The sequence below is a fragment of the Aegilops tauschii genome, chromosome 7, assembly GCF_002575655.3.
Source record: "Aegilops tauschii subsp. strangulata cultivar AL8/78 chromosome 7, Aet v6.0, whole genome shotgun sequence".
Classification (NCBI taxonomy): Eukaryota; Viridiplantae; Streptophyta; class Magnoliopsida; order Poales; family Poaceae; genus Aegilops; species Aegilops tauschii.
The window spans coordinates 496,953,359-496,972,718 of record NC_053041.3 but is presented as its reverse complement, the minus strand read 5'-3'; the positions used below and the strand labels follow the sequence as shown (position 1 = coordinate 496,972,718).

The window sequence follows — 19,360 nt, the reverse complement described above, 5'->3', positions numbered from 1 at the left end:
AGATTATGGAGACAGTCTGATCCATATGCTGTCAGGAGGAGAACTGTTGTGGATTATAGGTTTCACACTAAGGAACAGCAAGACTTTTATGAGACAATTTTGCTTGACAAGAAGCCCATAGTGTGTGACATGAGACGGGTTGACTGGGAGTACATCAAGGAGAATGAAGATCACTATCCAGGTGTATATGACAACTTCAAAGCATGTGGAGTTGATACATTTGTTGCCCAGAAGCTCACCAAGTGGAATGATGAGCTGATCATGCAGTTTTACTCCACTGCCCACTTCTACCCAGATGGGAAGAACATTTGGATGTCTGAAGGTACAAGGTACCAATCTACTATTGAAGAATGGGCTCAGTTGATCAATGCCCCGGAAGAAAATGAGGATGACTTGGATGTTTATGCTGAGAAGAAGAAATACCATAACACTATGGCACACATGTACAGAGAGATCCCAGATGATGCTTTGGAGACTCATAAGTTTGGATCTGTCAACTGGATCCTAAGGCATAGATTGCTACCCAAGTCAGGTGATCACAAGATGGTCAGAGGACATGCTATCAATTTGCTACATTTGTTTGATGTGCCTCAAAAGTTCAAAGTCATGAGTCTGATTGTGGAGACAATCAAAAGGACAACAGCTGATCAGAAGAGAAGTTGTGGGTATGCCCCACAAATTCAGGAGCTCATCAACTCCAAGATGGGAATAGGCAAATATCTATTGGATAAGGAGCACCTGCCCATCTACCCTGAATTTGAAGACAACACTGTTGTCATGAATGAGAATGAACCATCATCAGCTCAAGCACATGAGAAGAGAGAGAAGGCAAGGGCAGAGAAAGCTGCAAAGATGCCACTGCTGAAGAGGCATCTCACGTATTCTTGAAGAGCAAGCAAGACCAGCTTGCATATCTGATCCAATCCACTTTGAGAATTGAGAAGGGCTTGGACACCCTGACTCAAAACCAGGAGAGTTTCGAGAGGATCATTGAGCAGAAATTCTATGATCTTGATGTCAAGGTAACTGAGATCCAAACTGCAGTTGAGCAGCTACAGGAGGAAGCAGAGGCGAAGAAGGGCAAGTCTACTACAGATTCTTTTGCTAGAGTGCCCAGAGGACAGAGATCTGCTGCAGTACCAGTCACATATACTCGAGCTACAGCATCAACACCAGCAGCTACAGCTCCAGTGCCACCTCCAGCAGCCACTCCACCAGCTCCAGCTACATCAACAGATGCCTTCGTCCTTGTTCTCTCTACACCACCTCCCGAAGACCAAGCCTGAGAGTCGTTTAGCACTATGCATTTTTGAACTTTTTGGTAACTTGTTGCCAAAGGGGGAGAAAATGTATAGATCATAGGCTTCGAGAGAGTGTTGATTTTTATCTCTCTTGCTATTTTGGTTGAACTTCTTGATTGTGTGCTTGTGTGAGATACTTTATGTGCTTGTGAGATACTTGTTTGATCATGTGTTTGATCATATGCTACCCTTAATGCTTGTTGGATGATATTATCTCTTATATCCTTATATGATCATTCACTTGCTTGGCGATGAGTGCATGCTTTTAACTTCTATCATTTTGAGCGCTCCACCAAGATGTATGTGGCATGGAAGAGTAACCCATGATCCTAATCGATTGTGCATTTGCATTCAAAAGCAAATTTTAAATAATGCACAAATTTAGGGGGAGCTCTTGCTTATCACTTACTTCTCAAAGCGACGATGTTTTTCAATCTTATTATCATCTGCCGAAGCTTTGATCTATATGTTGTCATCAATTACCAAAAAGGTGGAGATTGAAAGTGCAACTATCCCTGGGTGGTTTTGGTAATTCCTAACAACATATAGCTCATTGAGCTAATGCTATTTCAAGATAAACATTTCAGGAAAGCTGAATGATTGGCATGGCATGGATGAGAAAAGTGGACCCCTCAGAATGCTAAGGACAAAGGATTTGCTCAAGCTCAAAGCTCAGGACTCTACATTTTTCATTTTAAGTGATCCAAGATCACATTGAGTCCATAGGAAAAGCCAATACTATTAATAAGGGGTGAGGTGTTGCTTAATGAGTTTCTTGCTCAAAGTGCTTAGTGATATGCTCCAAAAACCCTCAACTACTTTCTCACATCCACATATTTCCCAAACCAAAAGTCAAACTCGGCCCCACCGAAACTTTCTATCCGGCGCCACCGAGTTCAATTGACATAGCCACTGCCAGAAACCGTAGTCTTTTCGGTCTCACCGATAGGGATCTCGGTCTCACCGAGATGGGATTGTAATCTCTTTGTTTCCCTTCGTAACATTTCGGTCAAACTGAGATGAGCGATCAGTCCCACCGAGATTGCAATGCAAACTCTCTGTTTCCCTTTCGTAACGTTTCAGTCCAACCGAGATGAGCGAATCGGTCCCACCGAGTTTGCCTGACCAACTCTCTATTTGTCTATTACCAAAATCGGTCTCACCGAGTTTGTGTAATCGGTCTCACCGAGATTACGTTATGCCCTAACCCTAACGAAATCGGTCTCACCGAGTTGACGTGTTGGTCCCACCGAAATGCCTAACGGTCACATTATGAACTAAATCGGTCTGACCGAGTTTCACGATTCGGTCCCACCGAGTTTGGTAAATTGTGCGTAACGGTTAGATTTTGTGTGGAGGCTATATATACCCCTCCACCCACTCTTCATTCATGGAGAGAGCTATCAGAACATGCCTACACTTCCAACATACATTTTCTGAGAGAGAACCACCTACACTTGTGTTGAGGTCAAGATATTTCATTCCAACCACATAAATCTTGATCTCTAGCCTTCCCCAGTTGCTTTCCACTCAAATCATCTTTCCACCAAATCCAATCCTATGAGAGAGAGTTGAGTGTTGGGGAGACTATCATTTGAAGCACAAGAGCAAGGAGTTCATCATCAACACACCATTTGTTACCTCTTGGAGAGTGGTGTCTCCTAGATTGGCTAGGTGTCACTTGGGAGCCTCCGTCAAGATTGTGGAGTTGAACCAAGGAGTTTGTAAGGGCAAGGAGATCGCCTACTTCGTGAAGATCTACCCGAGTGAGGCAAGTCCTTCGTGGGCGACGACCATGGTGGGATAGACAAGGTTGCTTCTTCGTGGACCCTTCGTGGGTGGAGCCCTCCGTGGAGGGGCGCAACCGTTACCCTTCGTGGGTTGAAGTCTCCATCAACGTGGATGTACGATAGCACCACCTATCGGAACCACGGATAAAAAATCTCTGTGTCAACATTGCGTTTGCTCCCTCAAACTCCTCCCTTTACCTTCATATGCAATTGTCTTACTTTCCGTTGCTACACTCTTAGAATTGCATGTGTATGTTGATTGCTTGACTTGTGCTAAGTTGCTAAAATCTGCCAAGAACTAAAATTGGGAAAATGCTAGATTTTTATTTGGTCAAGTAGTCTAATCACCCCCCTCTAGACATACTTTCGATCCTACAGATCATGCACAACATGATCGTCGAGGATGAGGGTGACGATGTTGACACAACTCTAGAATTTAAGAACATGGGTGATCCTATCGAATTTTCAAACCATAATCCGGCCACATTTGAAGAGTATATTCAAATGCATCAACAAATTCGGCATCGACCAACATGCAAGCAACTGAAGAAAGATATGATTGAGCATCTGTGGGCGGTTAAATGGGGAAACAATGTTGGGATGTAATATTTGAAGTTTTAAAACTTTTAACTATTGTTGTGGCTATTTGAACGTCTGTACCCTTTGTATGCAACTATTTGAAACGTCTATACCATTTGTATGCGGCTATTTGATCATGCAGACTTAAAAAATTGAGGAAGGGCGGATGTATGCGGTTATGGTTGGATGGCGGCCTCCCGCATCCGTGCCCGCAGACGGATGCGGGAGGAAATTTGCGGGTTGTCGTTGGAGATGTCCTTATGTGTTTTTTCTTAGGGCATCTTTAAGGTGGACCCGCAAACCACCCGCATCCGTCCGGACCACGGAAGCCATTCAACGCGGGCATGTATCGGTCTGCAAGGCGGGCTGGATGTTCCCGCAATTGGAGACAAGGTGGGGGAAGGTTTGTGGGAGTCTTGACATTGGACACATAGGACTCCGACTCCCCCGGCCCACCCAAACCCCCTCCCAGTCTCATTTCCTTCCACTACGCCCCTTCCCCTCTTGCTTTGCATCCGCACCCTGCACCTCCGTTGCCGCCGTTGTACCTCTCAGGCCGCCACAGAGGCATTGCTGGACGTTCGCAACAAGCACCGACGCGCCCGCTCGCCTTTACAACGAAGTTGTCCACCCTGAAGCCGTTTGTACCTAGGTACACTCTGCCCTCCTGTCGACGACCTCCATGGTGGACACCACGCCCAGCAGGTGTTCGGTCAAATGTCGTTGAGCTTATTTTAAAATGCTATACCATTTTTAGTGTATGAAGGATGGTGAGCTACTCGACCATGGAGGATGAGTTATTGTGCGATGCATGGTTGGTCGTATCCGCGTATTTCGTAGGCAGGAGCAAAGGGGCGACCTTTTGGCAACAAGTGCATGAAAAGTTTCACGCGTGAAAGCACATTGCACCCAACGACATTGTACAACACAATGTGATGTCGTTATCGTATCAATGGTACACTATCCAGACCTGCGTCACCAAGTTTTGCGATGTGGTTCGTCAGCTCGAGGCAAGATGGCCATTGCACGCGTCAGAGGACGAGATCGTAAGTTTTCCTTCTCTTGCCCAACTTTTCGATTGATTTATTCACTCAATGTTGGTCTACACATTATATGTAGCTCGCACGCGCTGCCGTGGTGTACCACATGACAGAGGGGCGGTCATTTACATGCACACACTGCTAGATGAAGCTGAAGGGGGAGTATGTGTGGAACGGCATGATCCGTTGATGAAAAACTTGTTGGACATCCGGAATCTAGTCAAATTTGAGACACTATTGTACTAGACTTAATTTGCATGCTATGTATGAATTATTTCTACTATTTTCTATCCGAACTTTGATTAATATCGGCCAGTTTGCATGAATTTCATCCGTTTTTAATGTAGGTTGAAATATATGCGGGTAACGTTGGATGGCAGCCTCCTGCATCCATGTCCGCAAACTGGTTCCCTGTCCACGGACGGATACAGGAGAAAATTTACGGGTTGCGTTGGAGATGCCCTTATAGTAGTATATATATACTATATAGAAAATGACATATGACTCAAGGCATGGCCAATGCATAGCCTCAGGTTGCTGTTCAGGGCATGGCCAATGCATAGCCTCAGAGTGCTGCCTCGTAGGCCATGTAGGATATGATTTAAGAAGAAATTGGCTCAGATGGTGTAAGGGGATCTTAGGAGGCGGGTGCTTCGAGGAGAGGGAGTGTGGTTCTACAAAAAGGTACAGTGGAGGGCAATAGAAATATAGTAGATGCATGCATGCATGTGTACCCTAATTCTACTATATTCATAATCAAACATGACAAATAGATAACCTTTTTGCCTAACACCATATGCCATGCCGACATACAACATTGCACCAAAAGGATCACCACGACCATAGTCCATGCATCTCGTCCCTAGTTCAAAGTAGCATATGTCATGCCGGCACACAACAAACACATAACAAGATGATAATGTTGCGGTCGCGAGGGCATCTTTTTCTTTCTCCTTGCCCCGCTTCCTCCGTCCGGCTCACTTCAACGACTCGACGGCCGTCTCCACCACGGTTAGCACCTTCTTCAGCTTCTTCGAGGCCACGACGCGGGCGACCGTAGCGGGGACGGTGGCGGCGGGATTTGGCGTGTCAGGCATGATGGGAGGGCGGAAGGGTTTTGGTAGAGAGAGAGAGAGAGAGAGAGAGAGGAGGGAATGGGCTGGATGTCCCACAGACGGGCAAGGCAGGAGAGGACAAAGGGTGGGCGTTCGCGGCGTGTCAGCGTGGACGCAGATCTGGCCCAAATTTGCGTTGTGGGTCGCAGCGGACAATAAAACAGACAACAGTTCGTGTGACGAGGGTAAAGGTTGGGCTAATCCAACTAGAACAAAATCGGGTCATGCCCACCTTTAACAATTACGCGGGCTGATATTTCCCATGGCCCATTAACTTGAACATTTACCCCTAAAAAATAACTTGATTTTTCTTCTTCTTTACGTATCCAGAAATAATGAACTAATTGCACATATAACAGTTTAATAGTTACAAAATGTTTCATGTGTTGCAGAAACCATTAAGGAAATGTTCACGCATACCAAAGTAAATGTACATGTATTACATGAAAAATGTTCTTGCATTGAAAAGGTTGTCTACCCCAAAAAATTGTTACAAAAAAGCACCTTCCGCAAATTAAAATGTAAATTTTAATGAATTTCAAATAATATTCTTTTTGTAGTAATTTCAAATAATATTTATGTATATAAAAATAAAATGTGTATGTTAGAAAGTTCACATTTTTTATTTTTAATAGTATATTAATATATTTCATGTACTCTATATCTAGCAAAAAATTCTTAAATGTTTTAAGTAGTATAGTTATAGAAAAGCATGTAAAATACACAAAAATTGAGTTTGTAAAAAACATCTATATGGAAATGTGGATTAGTATATTTATAAAAATAAAATCTATATAGAAATTAAGTAAATACAGATGTACAACATAAAAAATAAAAGTGAAGATTAGAAAAAGAATAGGAAAAAAATCCGCAAAAAAGAGAAGAGCCCACCTGATTTTATCTGGTCAGCCCATTGCAAAGTTCCCTATGGAGCGAACGTTGTGTACACAATAGGCAACGGAATATCTCTTCATGTCAGGGATGATGAGCATCCAATGGCTAAAAGATGCTTTTATATTTTTCTAAAATTTAACCCTCCATATATTTAGCAAAGCTTGACAAGTTATTTGAGAAACCTGATTCAGATATTGCTTGGCCTGCCATTTTGCATCTACGGAGTACCTGTTATTTTTTCTTTTGAACGCATTCAGCATTCATAACCTTGTCTCATTTGTGATGAAGGCTTCAAAGGTGAGAGTTGGACGACGAAAAGACTCGTGAAAAAATAAACACGTCCAGGCCACACCACACCACACCACACCACACCACAGGACCACTCGCCGTTGCTCACAGCCGCACCGGTCACCTTCAGAAAAGTCCAAGCTATCAATCATCCGCAAAAAAAAAAGCCCAAGCTACCCACGAATAGACACTACCGAAACTACCCCTTACAGTACTGAAGGTCGCCACAGACCCACAAAAAAAAAAAAAAAGGTCACCACAGACCCACAGTACACTCTCTCGTCCACAAGGGAAGTCGTAGTTGCGCGTCCGGCAGTCGTCACTCGTAAGGCCCACTCGATGGCATCCGGGCCCTTCTCAGAGCATCTCCTCGGAGAGGTGGACAGGGCAGCAGCTCGGGGCCCGGGAGCAGGTGAATATTCCGGCTTTGTAGTAGCTCTAGCAATTTTTGCTTCCAGTGGCTTGGTGGGGGCCCATACTGAACTGCTACCGGATTCAAGTTCCTTTCGGGTTGTTAGGACGTTTGCGGCGACGACCCTGGAGAGATGCAAAATTACTAAGCAAGTTCTTTCTCAAGGACACACCGATGGGTGTCCAATGTTTTCAGGCGATGCATAAGTGGAAGAAAGATAATAAACAGGCTATAGAGCCCGAGTGTATTTTACGTCATTGTTTTTTCCGAGAAACTTTCAATCTATTCATTTTCAATTATGGCAGTACAAAGAACAACAGAGATAATAAAAATTACAACCATGTCGATGGACCACCTAGTGACGACTACAAGCACTGGAGCGAGCCGAAGGCGTTTCGCCGTCATTGCCCCTCCCTCATCGGAGTCGGGCAAACCTTGTTGTAGTAGACAGTCGGGAAATCGTCGTGCTAATTTGCGTCATTTTGTTGTATTATTAATGAGCTATATGCTGACGGAGCTCGTATATACAAACACATCCACTAATTTGCACCCATTGGTCTACATACAGAGTGCGGATTTAAATAGCCAAGCATCCGCGATGGAGCTCATACATACAAACACATCAACTATTTGCACCCATCGTTCTACATACCGAGTACGGACTTAAATAGCTAAGCATCTGCGATGGATCAGAATATTAGTTAGGCATCCCACTTGAGACAAACCCTTCTATATATATGCAACGGAGAATGCATATTTCAGGCGCAAAAATTATAAATAAATAAATGTATATATCAAAAGACACTTCGATGAGATGCCCTTAAGAGTGAATTCTTCTATGATCTTGAACACAAAAATTTAGAAACCATGTAATCTTGGATTGTCCACTCAAACTAGTGAACACATACTTTTTTTTTGAACTTATGAACACACAGTTTTTAGAGCAATAGAGTGAGGGCACCGATCTTCGTGAGGTTTAAACTCACATTAAGATTTTTACAAACCCGGTGACTGCGTTTCAAAGAAAATTGCCAGCTCCAAACTTTATAAGCAAAAAGACCACCACGGGATAGTATAATTTCTCTAAAAATATTGCTATAATTCATAGTCAAAAATATGTTTAATGTGCCTTGGAACACAACAAAAAATATATTTAAGCTGACCCGTAGCTCATATTGTGCGTGAACAAAATGGTGTAAGCCATTACCTAGCTTTATTTGATAGAACTAAGGAACACACGGCTGTTTGGCTCGGGTCAGGGCCAGGCGATGTGCCTGACTTGTGTAAGAATGAACTGCCCTTTGTTTGATTAATATAAACTCCCTTTCACCCGCAAAAAAAAAGCTGACCCGGAGCACTGCAAAAACCATTGTATGACACTCTTTTTTTCTATGGGTGGATGCCTGATCATATGGGACAAACATTTTCTAACGATTTCTCTCTTATCCGCCTCAGCATTTCTCCTACATGACACTTCTAAAATAAAATTATTGTACATGCCCTAATACAAACGAGAGGGCGGGGTCAAAGAAGGTCTATTGTACCTTCTGTTTGAGAAGGCCTAGTCATTATTCTGCTCAGAGTGGCTCCACAAAATTGCTCCCTTGGTGCTTCACAACTATGCACTATATCCATATTTTTTTTTCAGGGATACTATATCGTGATATCCATCTCTTTACAACTCGGATTTACACCCTAACCAGAAAAGAGAACCGGAGAAGCAGTGCCGGTACATGGGTTGTGCAAAAGCAGACCAATCAGCGCACAACTGCCACCGCCTTTCGGGCCGCACCGCGGCTACGCGCCTACGCCCCACGTACGCCGATGCACGGCGCATGTGCCGCACCACATGCGCCCCGGAAAACCTCGGGGGCTAAAGTACAAAAGCGCGAATAAATAGCAGCAAAGCAAAGCCCCATTTTAAACCCAGTTTTATATTTTTTTCCTCGTCACATCGTCCTCTTTAACGTTCACATTTCCCACGCGGCCCATCTCTCCCAAGTCCGTCCGTCCGATCCCCCGCCGCAGCGAGCCGACCCCACTCGCTCCCCGTCCCCGTCGCCGGCGCCCCGCGAAACCCCGTTTCCCTGCGCCGCTGTCCGGACCTCGCGGCTCGCGCGAGCATTTCGAGCTCCGGCTCGCCGGGGACCGCGCCGGATCCGGCGGGGCAGGCTCGGCGGTGCCGCGAGCTGCCGCCGCGGTCGGCGCAGATCCGTGCCTGTGCGCAGGGAATTTGAGGGGGCCGGCTCCCGGTTGGACTCGGCTTGAGTTGATTTCCGCGGGTTGGTGGAGGTAGGTTGGTGTGTGGGGAAGCTGGTGGGCGGCCGCGGTACATGAGCCCCGGAAGCCTGCGCCGCCGCTGCGTCTGTGGTTGGGGAGCTCTCGCGGCGCCATGATCGAGCAGTTCGTTAATTTCGTCATCCGCCCGCCACGGTAACCAACCGCCTTGCTGGCTTTATTCTCACTGCTTTGCCAAGTTTCAGCTGCACTAGGTCGAACGTGCTACTTTTGACTTTTGTTGTCATAATATAATGATAGCTAGGTGCTTTAGATGGTCATACTTTGCCCTGTAAGTACGAGTGTACTGTGATTCCTCCATCAAGGCATTATCCACGCTCGTGGAAAATTGCAGTAGTTTTTGGCCTCTCATAGTAATGTTACCAATGCTCAAACTGTAAGCCCTAGCTCGACAGCGTGTAAGTTCTGTGTTCAAAATACAAAAGGTTAAGCAAGCGTAGGAGCCAAACCTTGTTGGTGAAGCCTTGCTATTGAGCATCGTCTACTAGTTTTCGAGGTGGACAAGTAGCTCTTCTTAAAGTTCTGCAGTGGCAAAGACGCAAAGTTAAAACTGATCTTAGAGACTAAATGGTAACTGCAACAAACTTTTGCATTTTCTAAACACGTGTAGTTTCAACTCAGCCGCGCTTCTCTTAAATTTAATTTATGCCTTTTCTTAAGACACATGAAAGTGGAAGTCAAAGCTCCCAGAACTTTGGCATTCATCAAGTGATATCCTCTGTGTGTGTGTCTGCGTGTGTGTGTGTGTACTGCTGTCAGCTGGTTAACTGGATGTATATTTACAGTGCAGAGTACAACCCAGATCAGTATTTATGGGAGCCAGAGTTTACTCTTGCAGGAAGAAAGTACAAACGAATAGATTTGGAGGCAAGTAAGGGGAGCAGTTATTGAGGCTTTTTGATGTGTACCATTTGCCAATGAAAAGACTTTATGCTGATTATCATCATTATTGTATATTGGACTTATTCTTGTACCTGTATGTTGTGGCAGCTTTCCAATGAAAGAAACCAGACCTTAAAATGCAGCCACTATGTTCCTGCCATCATCCCAGAAAACACTGCCCTTCCATGTGTGATCTACTGCCATGGGAATAGGTATTCGTGGTTTCTCGCTCATGGGTTCTCTTTATCCTATACATGTTACATTCTACCATTTAACAATTAACACAGTGATTTATCGGCATTAATCATGGCATCTGTTTCTTTTCACATTTGGTGCATACCTTAATTAATCACCAATAATGCTGGCCAATTGATAGTTTCATTAAACCTAATGCAGTGGGTGCAGAGCAGATGCAAACGAAGCTGCTGTCATACTTTTGCCTTCAAACATTACACTTTTTGCACTTGATTTCGCTGGATCAGGGCTATCAGGGGGAGAGTATGTCAGCCTTGGTTGGCACGAGGTGCATATTCATTATTAATTTCAAACAACATTTTTATAATTTAGTAATTGCACTGTTCTGAAAAAGGATACAATTATCAGAAACAGGATCTCAAGTCCGTGGTGTCCTTTTTGCGGAAGAATAAGGAAGTCTCTTGCATAGGTCTTTGGGGGCGTTCGATGGGTGCTGTTACAAGGTATTTTGGTTACAGTGTTTGCGCTTTCTACTATTTTGCAAATTTCAGTGTCCTATTTCTCTTGATGCTATATTGTCTTTTGTAAGTGTTCAGATAGTACAACATAATAAATTTATGTACTTTAAGAGTTTCTCTGTATTATTGAAATATCCTGATATTTGGTAGTACTTTTGTCCACAAAATATCTTAAAGATTTAGGTTTTAATGCGTGTAATTGTATTTTGATAGTTCATCACTTCTTTGTCCAAACTTTGATGCAGCCTGCTGTATGGAGCAGAAGACCCCTCAATTGCTGGCATGGTTTTGGACAGTGCTTTCTCTAACTTGTATGAGCTAATGCTAGAGCTTGTTGATGTTTACAAAATCAGAGTTCCTAAGTTCACGGTATGCTTATCGCTGCATAATATTTTGCTTCACCGTTATGATTGAGCTGATTTTAAGAGGTGCACTTTCTGTAGTTGATAAAACATAAGACTTTGACGAAACATAGTTTACATGCTAATTGGTGATTATTATGCAAAAGTGTCATTGTAGCTGTGCTCAAACTATCTGCTGTATGTATACACAAAAAGTGTTGTATGTGCGAAAAGAAATGTACCGTGTTTACGTCCAGGAATAATACGAACCTTACAATGAAAATTTCCAATTCTAGAAGTCTTCCAGCACTCGTTGGTTTGGTTTGCATGGCCCTAGTGTATCCTATGCCATCTCTATTCTTAAATCTAAGTTGCTAGGGAAGCAAACTTCGAATAAGCTATAGATGAATTTGTGTACTAACTTACTTGCAGGCAACACATAACATGAACATTTTACTGCCGCTCATGTTCTATGTGTTTTCAGGTTAAGATGGCTGTACACTACATGCGCCGTGTCATTCAAAGAAGAGCTAAATTTGACATAATGGATCTTAATGTTGTTCAGGTTTGCCTTCTAAAATAGTATATTCTTCTTGCTAATAACTAATGAAAAGTGATGGGAAGTGTTTGTTCCCGTTGCAACAATATGATGTTCCATATCGGTAATAGTAATGTACTAATGTGAACTAGATATGACTATGCAACAGAGTACAGTTAGAAAGGAATAGCTTAGCCTATTTATGCTCATATGTCTCCAAAGGATTGTAATGCAAAAAGAACGTTTTGTTGTATACTTATTGCATGTCGAAGGTGGAATATATTGGGTTCTTGGGGGGAAAATGGCTACACTTTGCCACTGTGTTGACCCAATTCTAGCAATTGTGTGAGTCGCAGCTTGAATATTGGGCGGATGCTTCGAGTGGTTTCCACACATGAAATATCTCTCCAGGGAAAATTGCGGTTTTGTAAGCAAGCAATTGTGCATGTAAAACTGGAGACTGTTTTATGAAACTGGGTAATTCGTATGTTATGAGCCTAGCAGTTAGACTCGTTTCCCAGCAGGTTTCTCTGGCAATGCCATGGTAACTTTGGTCTCCCAAAGTCCATTGCAAGAAACACGTACCACGGATCTGCTGTTAGTACAATGCCTGTCTTGGTCTCAAGATGACAACATTGAATTGGTTTCCACCTTTTTTGTATTGCTTGGTTTAAGAAACATGTAGATGTAGCTAAAATGCAGAGAAGTGCTAGCTTAAGTAATTCAATTGATCCTATGGACGGGAGCAAGAAGAATGTGGAAATATTCTGGACCAATGTTTACTGAATGAATACAACAACAACAACAACAAAAACAAAAACAACTAATCAATCAAAGAGAACTAAGAAAATTTTCAAAGGAATATGGGTAAAGACCAACGAAAAGCTTTCATGTTCGAGTCTCATTTTCTGCAGCCAAAAGGTGTATGTTACTGGGTAGTTGACAATCAGCTCATGTACAGAGTTCATAAATTTACAAGAAGGAATGAAACCAATTCTTTATTCTTCACACTTCTGGTTGGGAGATATCTGTCTAAGTGGACTATGAAGTACACATAGGTCAAGATGATGCGGTGCAGATGCAGCTCGTAGAAGAAACTTATCCACCAGGAACCAAGGGCTAAAAGGCAAAAAGGAGGAAAAATCACAAATGACCATTATTTGGTAGTCTGTCACATGATGATACTTTATTATGGGAGTAGATGGAATGTCTTGAAGCAGCACATGCAAGGGGAGAATGGGCGATTGCAAAGGACTAAGAACTCTTAATGGCTGACACCACTTCTTTGAATAATTTTCAGAGGGTAGTGCCGGTCATTAATAGTTCTTTGTTATTACCTCTTCTATCTTGCATGTGCTGCCCTAAACTTCTATTTTGAGAGTCTAAGCTACACGCATGCCATCATATTTATTATTCAAGTTCGAAAGGCCTGCATTTCACAGCAAAGTTGAACCATCATGTCATAGACTACCAAAGATGAGCCCTCTATGGTTTTTCCTTCTTTTGCTTTTGCAGCTTTGTTACTTGGTGGATGAGTTTCTTTCGCAATCTGCCTCTAGATGTATCATTCCTTTTTATCATGTTCTTCACCTTTTGTAGCTCCTAGTCTGGTAGGCTGGTTCCATAACTCTATCCGCTAGTAGACAAGTGTGAAGCAACTACTTTATTTCCTTGCACGTTTCGTGAGCCCTGTCCATGTCTCAGTGAAGGTCACAAACTGCCCACTGACATACACCTCTTAGATTTGCACTAAATACACTAAAACAGACAATTATATAACCTTTTGTTAGGCTTTTCTCAGTGTTCCTTACAGTGTTTGGTTTGTCTTCGCCCTCTGGGCTGGTGCCGGCGCCCTAGGACTTAGAGCAATCATACCCCAAACATGGGATGTCCACTGATTCGTTCATGGACTATGTAACCGCCTCCTAGGAGGATTGTAACCAAAACTCTCTCTTTTCAATACAATGAAACGCAAACTTTCTTGCGTTTTCTCGAAAAAAAAAGTTTGGTTTGCCTTCTTCGATTGGGTAGACTTGTATTTTTCACATCTTTTACCAAAACATTTCTACTTTCTTGATGTTCTCATCGATAGGATCAGTTGTCTTATTTAACCAAGCACTTAATTGCATCCATAGTACAGCTACACCGTTACATGCTTCTTCAACCAAAAAATAGCAGCAAGAAAAAATATGCATAAGTGCCAACCTGTCTGATGTTGTCCTCTTGGGTGCAAGACAAGAGCCATCTGCTGGCTTTCCTTGTTATCCTTTTTCATCTTCTTTCCTATCGCAACTCGTAAAATTTTGAATGTTTTCATTTTTTTGAATGGACTCTTGTGTAACCAGCACAATAGAAATCTTGTGATAATTAATTGGCTTAGGATACATATGGCTGTTAGAAGTTCATCAGATACTATGAATATGGGTTTTCATTAGCAAAGAATCCACTTCGAACGCTTATCATGGAAGGCTGTGACTCTGTATCACATATAATTATTGTGAATATATGGGAGACAAGTGAAATAGCTTCTCAGTGGCAGTACCTGCTGAACTAATCATGAATGTATTAGTTAGTTACATGCAAAACGCCATCACCTGCTTAAGACTGTCAAAATCAATTAGCTAGTTGCATTGGAAAACTGTCCCTAGATTCAGGCAGTGATTCTGAGCGTGGGAACCTCTTCAAGTTACAGCTCCGACACAATTGCTAGTCTACTAGTTCCTACAATGGTGAAGTGAACACATTTTCACCCAATATATGCCTGCCGACCTTAGTTGGAGATAGCATAGTTGTCTTAGCTGTGATCATGGACATTAAGCCAGTAGGAGTACTCTTTCAGTTTTATTCGTAACATTTTTTTTTACATAGAATTAGTTGACTCATTGTGATTTCTTGCTATACTGAATTAGTTTTATTTGTTTTATTACCACCTTTTTTCTGGATGTGTGACAAGCTTTACCCTTTTTCTTCACCAGTTTGCCCCCAAGACGTTTATTCCGGCATTATTTGGACATGCATCAAGTGATGTGTTTATTCAGTCCCATCACACTGATCGTATTCATCAGGCGTATGCGGTATCGTGCTTGCTTTACATTGGCTGATCAAAAGTAATAATTTGTGGTGATCGATCCTATCGGGCATGTTTTATTCATGTATTTGTATGTCTCTGCAGGGTGATAAAAATTTAATCAAATTTGATGGCGATCACAACTCCGCTAGGCCCCAGTTTTATTATGATTCTGTTTCAATATTCTTCTATAATGTTCTGAATCCACCTCAATTTCCGTCTGCATGCTCAAATAAGCTAGAGAAGTACTATAACCGTGGGGCTGGAACTAATGAGGTAATTTTTCTCTTCACTCCTATTAAATCCTACATCAGACCTTCTGCTTGCTGTTATGGGAACCCTGAGACCTTCCCAAGGAAATTACCTGTCAATTAACTTGACTTTTTCAGAGCTTACTGTATGAGATCATAAATGGTCTAAGGGCTGCTGGTACTGATGCAGGAAGTTCATCCGCAGCTGCAGCTAGTTTCACCAATGGTGCGGCCCAGCCCCCTTAGTAGCTGCTGGTACTCAGGAGTTACCTCTTGCTGTTCACTCACTCTTATTTCATTGTTTCAGCCACAAAATCAGTAGTTGAATTGCTGACGGAGAGGGTCAATCAACTGTCCGTTAAAAATGATAGTGACTTGGTAAGTTGACCAGACCATCAGTGGTAGATTAGCCTCACCAGAAATCTGAGGTGATATATCCTCATTTGAATGCAGGATTTCCTTTTGGACGAAAATCATAACCTCACTGAAATGGAAGAGAACACTGCAGAGTCTCATACACAGGTAAAATTTGACGAGGCTTTGTTTTATTTCAAGCTGGTTGATTGTTTTGCCACTGTTAAATGCAGCACTGCACTCTATAATTTTTTTTATCACTACATATGACATGATGCAGCCCGCCCATCTCTGTGATACTAAATTTCTCGTGTCACTATACAAGGATGATGACAAATTTCACTGGTTTCCTACATTTAGACTACTTTCTGAGAAATGATCTTGTAATCTTATTGACGAGAGGTTATATTCCATTTTAGGATAAGGCGAACAGGCAAAGTGAGGAGTGCTGCTCATACACAAGTTCAAACCGAGAGAGCTGGGGAAGATGTTCTTCCTTAGGGGCAGCGAGTGATGTATCATCCTCCGGCGAACGTCCTAGGGTTTCCGATCATAAGCATAAGGTACATGTATTTTTCAATTTACATGTCTTTCAGACACACATAATTGCTGTAAGCTAAATATCAAAGAGGCACACCATAATATATACATGCCAACTTGACAAGGGTTTACTAGCATACAGATTTTCTTTACAACCCTTTAAGGGAAAGCTTATGATCGGCTCAATACCAAGCTGGCAAAATTTTATAGAGTATTGGCAAAATTTTATTCCCAAGAGCACAACTTCTCATAGTTCAGATCTCCTCATTTGTTCCCAAACTGCAGAGCATGACACTAAGAGCTCTGGCAACACCATTGAGACGGATACGGCGGAAACCACTCACCATACCAAAGGAGAGGAAGAATAGGTCTCTATGGAAGAGGCTAAACCAGGAGAGGCATGATATGGGGGAGAGCTTAACCCAGCGTTTCAGGCTGTGCCTCCAGGGCCAGGCTCAGCACAAGAGAACAAAGTCATCTTGACAACTGTGAATACTCAGTTTAACCCAGACAAAACTGCTAGGAACACGATGATTCACCAACAAAATGCGTGTTGATCCTGACCTCTTGGCGCCAATCCTGCTGCATAGTTACTACTGAATCTGTGAAGCCGGCCACGTAACTGTCAGTCTTTGTTCCGTCAGATTGTTCCACGTTGCTCTTGTAGATCCCGAGTTTGTAGAATTGTAGTGTGACCCCTCATGGTGTGAGGAAGGAACCCGTGCATTAGCATGAACAGATCAGTAGGCTTTCTGAGTTCAAATTGTATTTGTACACTACAAGTCATTTGTTTGTTGTTTGGGAACCTTATTTTGTACTATCTGGTCAAGGGGCAGATTGCCCATGAACGGTAACAAGTCTCTTGCTTGAGCCGTCTGGTGACTGGTGCAAAGTCGCCTTCGGGCGAAGCAATCATGGGCATTTGATCTGCTTGGGAGATGAAAGTTTGATCTGTTCCGTTCTTATATTCTTGTAAGTGATGGTACCTTTCTATTGTTAGAACATGATGCGAGTGTTGTAAGCTGTGATGGCAGATGGTGCCATTTTTTTTTGTGAGAACATGACGAGGCTATGTTAATCATGGGATATTGTCTTTTGGGATCAGGAGTTGGGGAATTCCACCTGAAGCACCTTAGTCTACAAGCGACCCCTTTTTTTTTAATAAAGGGAATATATTAATCTCGAGGAGATACCAGTTACACTCAGCCTTTGCACCAACAAAATGTCAGGAACGACATCTAAGATGCACACAACCTGATAGAGAAAAGGAAGAATAAAAAGAAGAAAAACAAAATGTCAGGAACGACATCCAAGATGCACACAACCTGAAAGAGAAAAGAAAGAATAAAAAGGAGAAAAAGGCCCCGTCACGGTAATCAACTCCTCGCAGCAACAGCCCAACAAACTACCGCCAAAGACAACTGTTGAACATATTATGTGGATGTATCTGTTAGGATAATCTCTTACCGGCCCCGCCTCTAGTTTCCTTGTATAGATGAGGCTGAGGGCTGCCCTTGTACTTATATACGTGCACCGTTCACCCCATCAATACATCGAGAGTTGCATTGCCTTCAACATGATCAGTTTTCTTCCCGATCCAACCCTAGCTTCCGCGCCTCCCTAGCCGTCGCCGCCGCAGCACCACGCTGCCGCCGCCGCCATCCACCCGCGCCGCCGCCGCACCCGAAGCCCGCCTCCGCGTGCGCCTCCCCACCTCGAGCCACCTTCCCACCCGATCTCCCTCCCCACCCGATCGCCACCACCGCGCCGCCACCACCTCGGTCGCCGCGCCACACCAATGGCCTCTCCCCACGCCGCCGCCTCCCTTCCCTCCAACCCCTTCGAAGGTCCGGCCCCTTCCCCGGTGGAGGTCGTTCGCGATCTCGACATCTTCGCCCGCGTGCCCGTCATCCTCGACTACGCCAACTCCACCTACTACGCTTGGAAGACTTACTTCTCCCTCGTCTTCCGCGAGTACCACCTCATCGATCACATTGATGGCCCCGTCGACTCCGACCTCATGTTCGCGGATGACGACTGGCTGACCATCGACGCCACCATCACCCGCTGGACGTACCAAACCATCTCCAAGGACATCTTCCACACCATCGTTTGCGACACCGATGACGCGCAGACGGTGTGGGCGAAGCTGAACGGGCTCTTCCTCGACAACACCCTCCAGCGCCGCGTGTTTCTTCAGCAAGAATTTTTTGGCTGCCACCAGCTTGACTCGTCTATCGACGATTATTGCATGCGCCTTAAGAAACTTGCCGACGAACTTCGCGACCTCGGGGAGCGGGTCTCCGACGACCTTCTCCTCAGCAGACTCACCGCCGGACTGAACGAGGAGTTCAGCAACGCGGCCTCCAACCTCACGTTCCTTCCGGACCCGACCTTTCCTCGGGTTGTGGCCTATCTTCGGTTGGAGGAGAGGCGGATAAAGATGGTGAAGTCCCGGGCCACGCACACAACGCTTGCCGCGGGCACCTCCCGAGCCGCCCCTCCCATGGCTCCGCAGCCGTCGCGGCCTCCGCCGCCACCGGCGACCTACTTCCATGCGCCTCCACCGCCGGTGTACCAGCCGCCGCCCCTGCCCCTGATCGTCGCCGCGGGGGGCGTCGCGGCAAGAAGCAGCAGCAGCAGCACGGCGCGCGGGGGGGGGGGGGGTGCCAGTCGCAGCTGTAGGCGCTGCCCCCGGCCCCTGGGCCGCCGCGACCAATCCTTGGACGGGGGTGATCCACGCGCACACCATGCCGGTGCCACGGGCCCCCGTCCCGGCCGGGATCCTCGGCCCCCGCCCCGGCGCCCATCAGGCGATGTTCGCCACCCCAGGCGGCTACCCCGCCGCCGCGCCTGCGTACGCTGTCCCGGGCAGCTACCCCACGGCCCTGCCCGCCTACCCCGCCGCGCCCCCTGCCGCGGCCGCCGCACTCCCGCCGGCACCGTGGGATCCGGCC

General features: G+C 44.6%; 1 protein-coding gene across 1 annotated transcript; it reads left to right on the top strand.

Annotated features, from left to right (window-relative positions):
- Positions 1–9,341: 9,341 nt before the first annotated feature.
- On the top strand, positions 9,342–17,368 carry LOC109733585 (uncharacterized). Its single transcript, XM_020292810.4, has 14 exons — positions 9,342–9,852; positions 10,503–10,584; positions 10,708–10,811; positions 10,996–11,122; positions 11,203–11,297; positions 11,558–11,681; positions 12,138–12,218; positions 15,167–15,265; positions 15,364–15,534; positions 15,648–15,735; positions 15,817–15,887; positions 15,963–16,031; positions 16,283–16,426; positions 16,689–17,368. Exons 1-14 carry the CDS (start codon positions 9,812–9,814, stop codon positions 16,884–16,886), a joined length of 1,494 nt encoding a protein of 497 aa, XP_020148399.1. The 5' UTR covers positions 9,342–9,811; the 3' UTR covers positions 16,887–17,368.
- The last annotated feature ends 1,992 nt before the right edge of the window (positions 17,369–19,360 follow it).

Coding starts and splice junctions, on each gene's coding strand:
- LOC109733585 (XM_020292810.4), top strand. CDS start 9,812: ATGATCGAGCAGTTCGTTAATTTCGTCATCCGCCCGCCACG. Junction 9,853..10,502: donor TTCGTCATCCGCCCGCCACG/GTAACCAACCGC, acceptor GTATATTTACAG/TGCAGAGTACAACCCAGATC. Junction 11,123..11,202: donor TCAGCCTTGGTTGGCACGAG/GTGCATATTCAT, acceptor TACAATTATCAG/AAACAGGATCTCAAGTCCGT.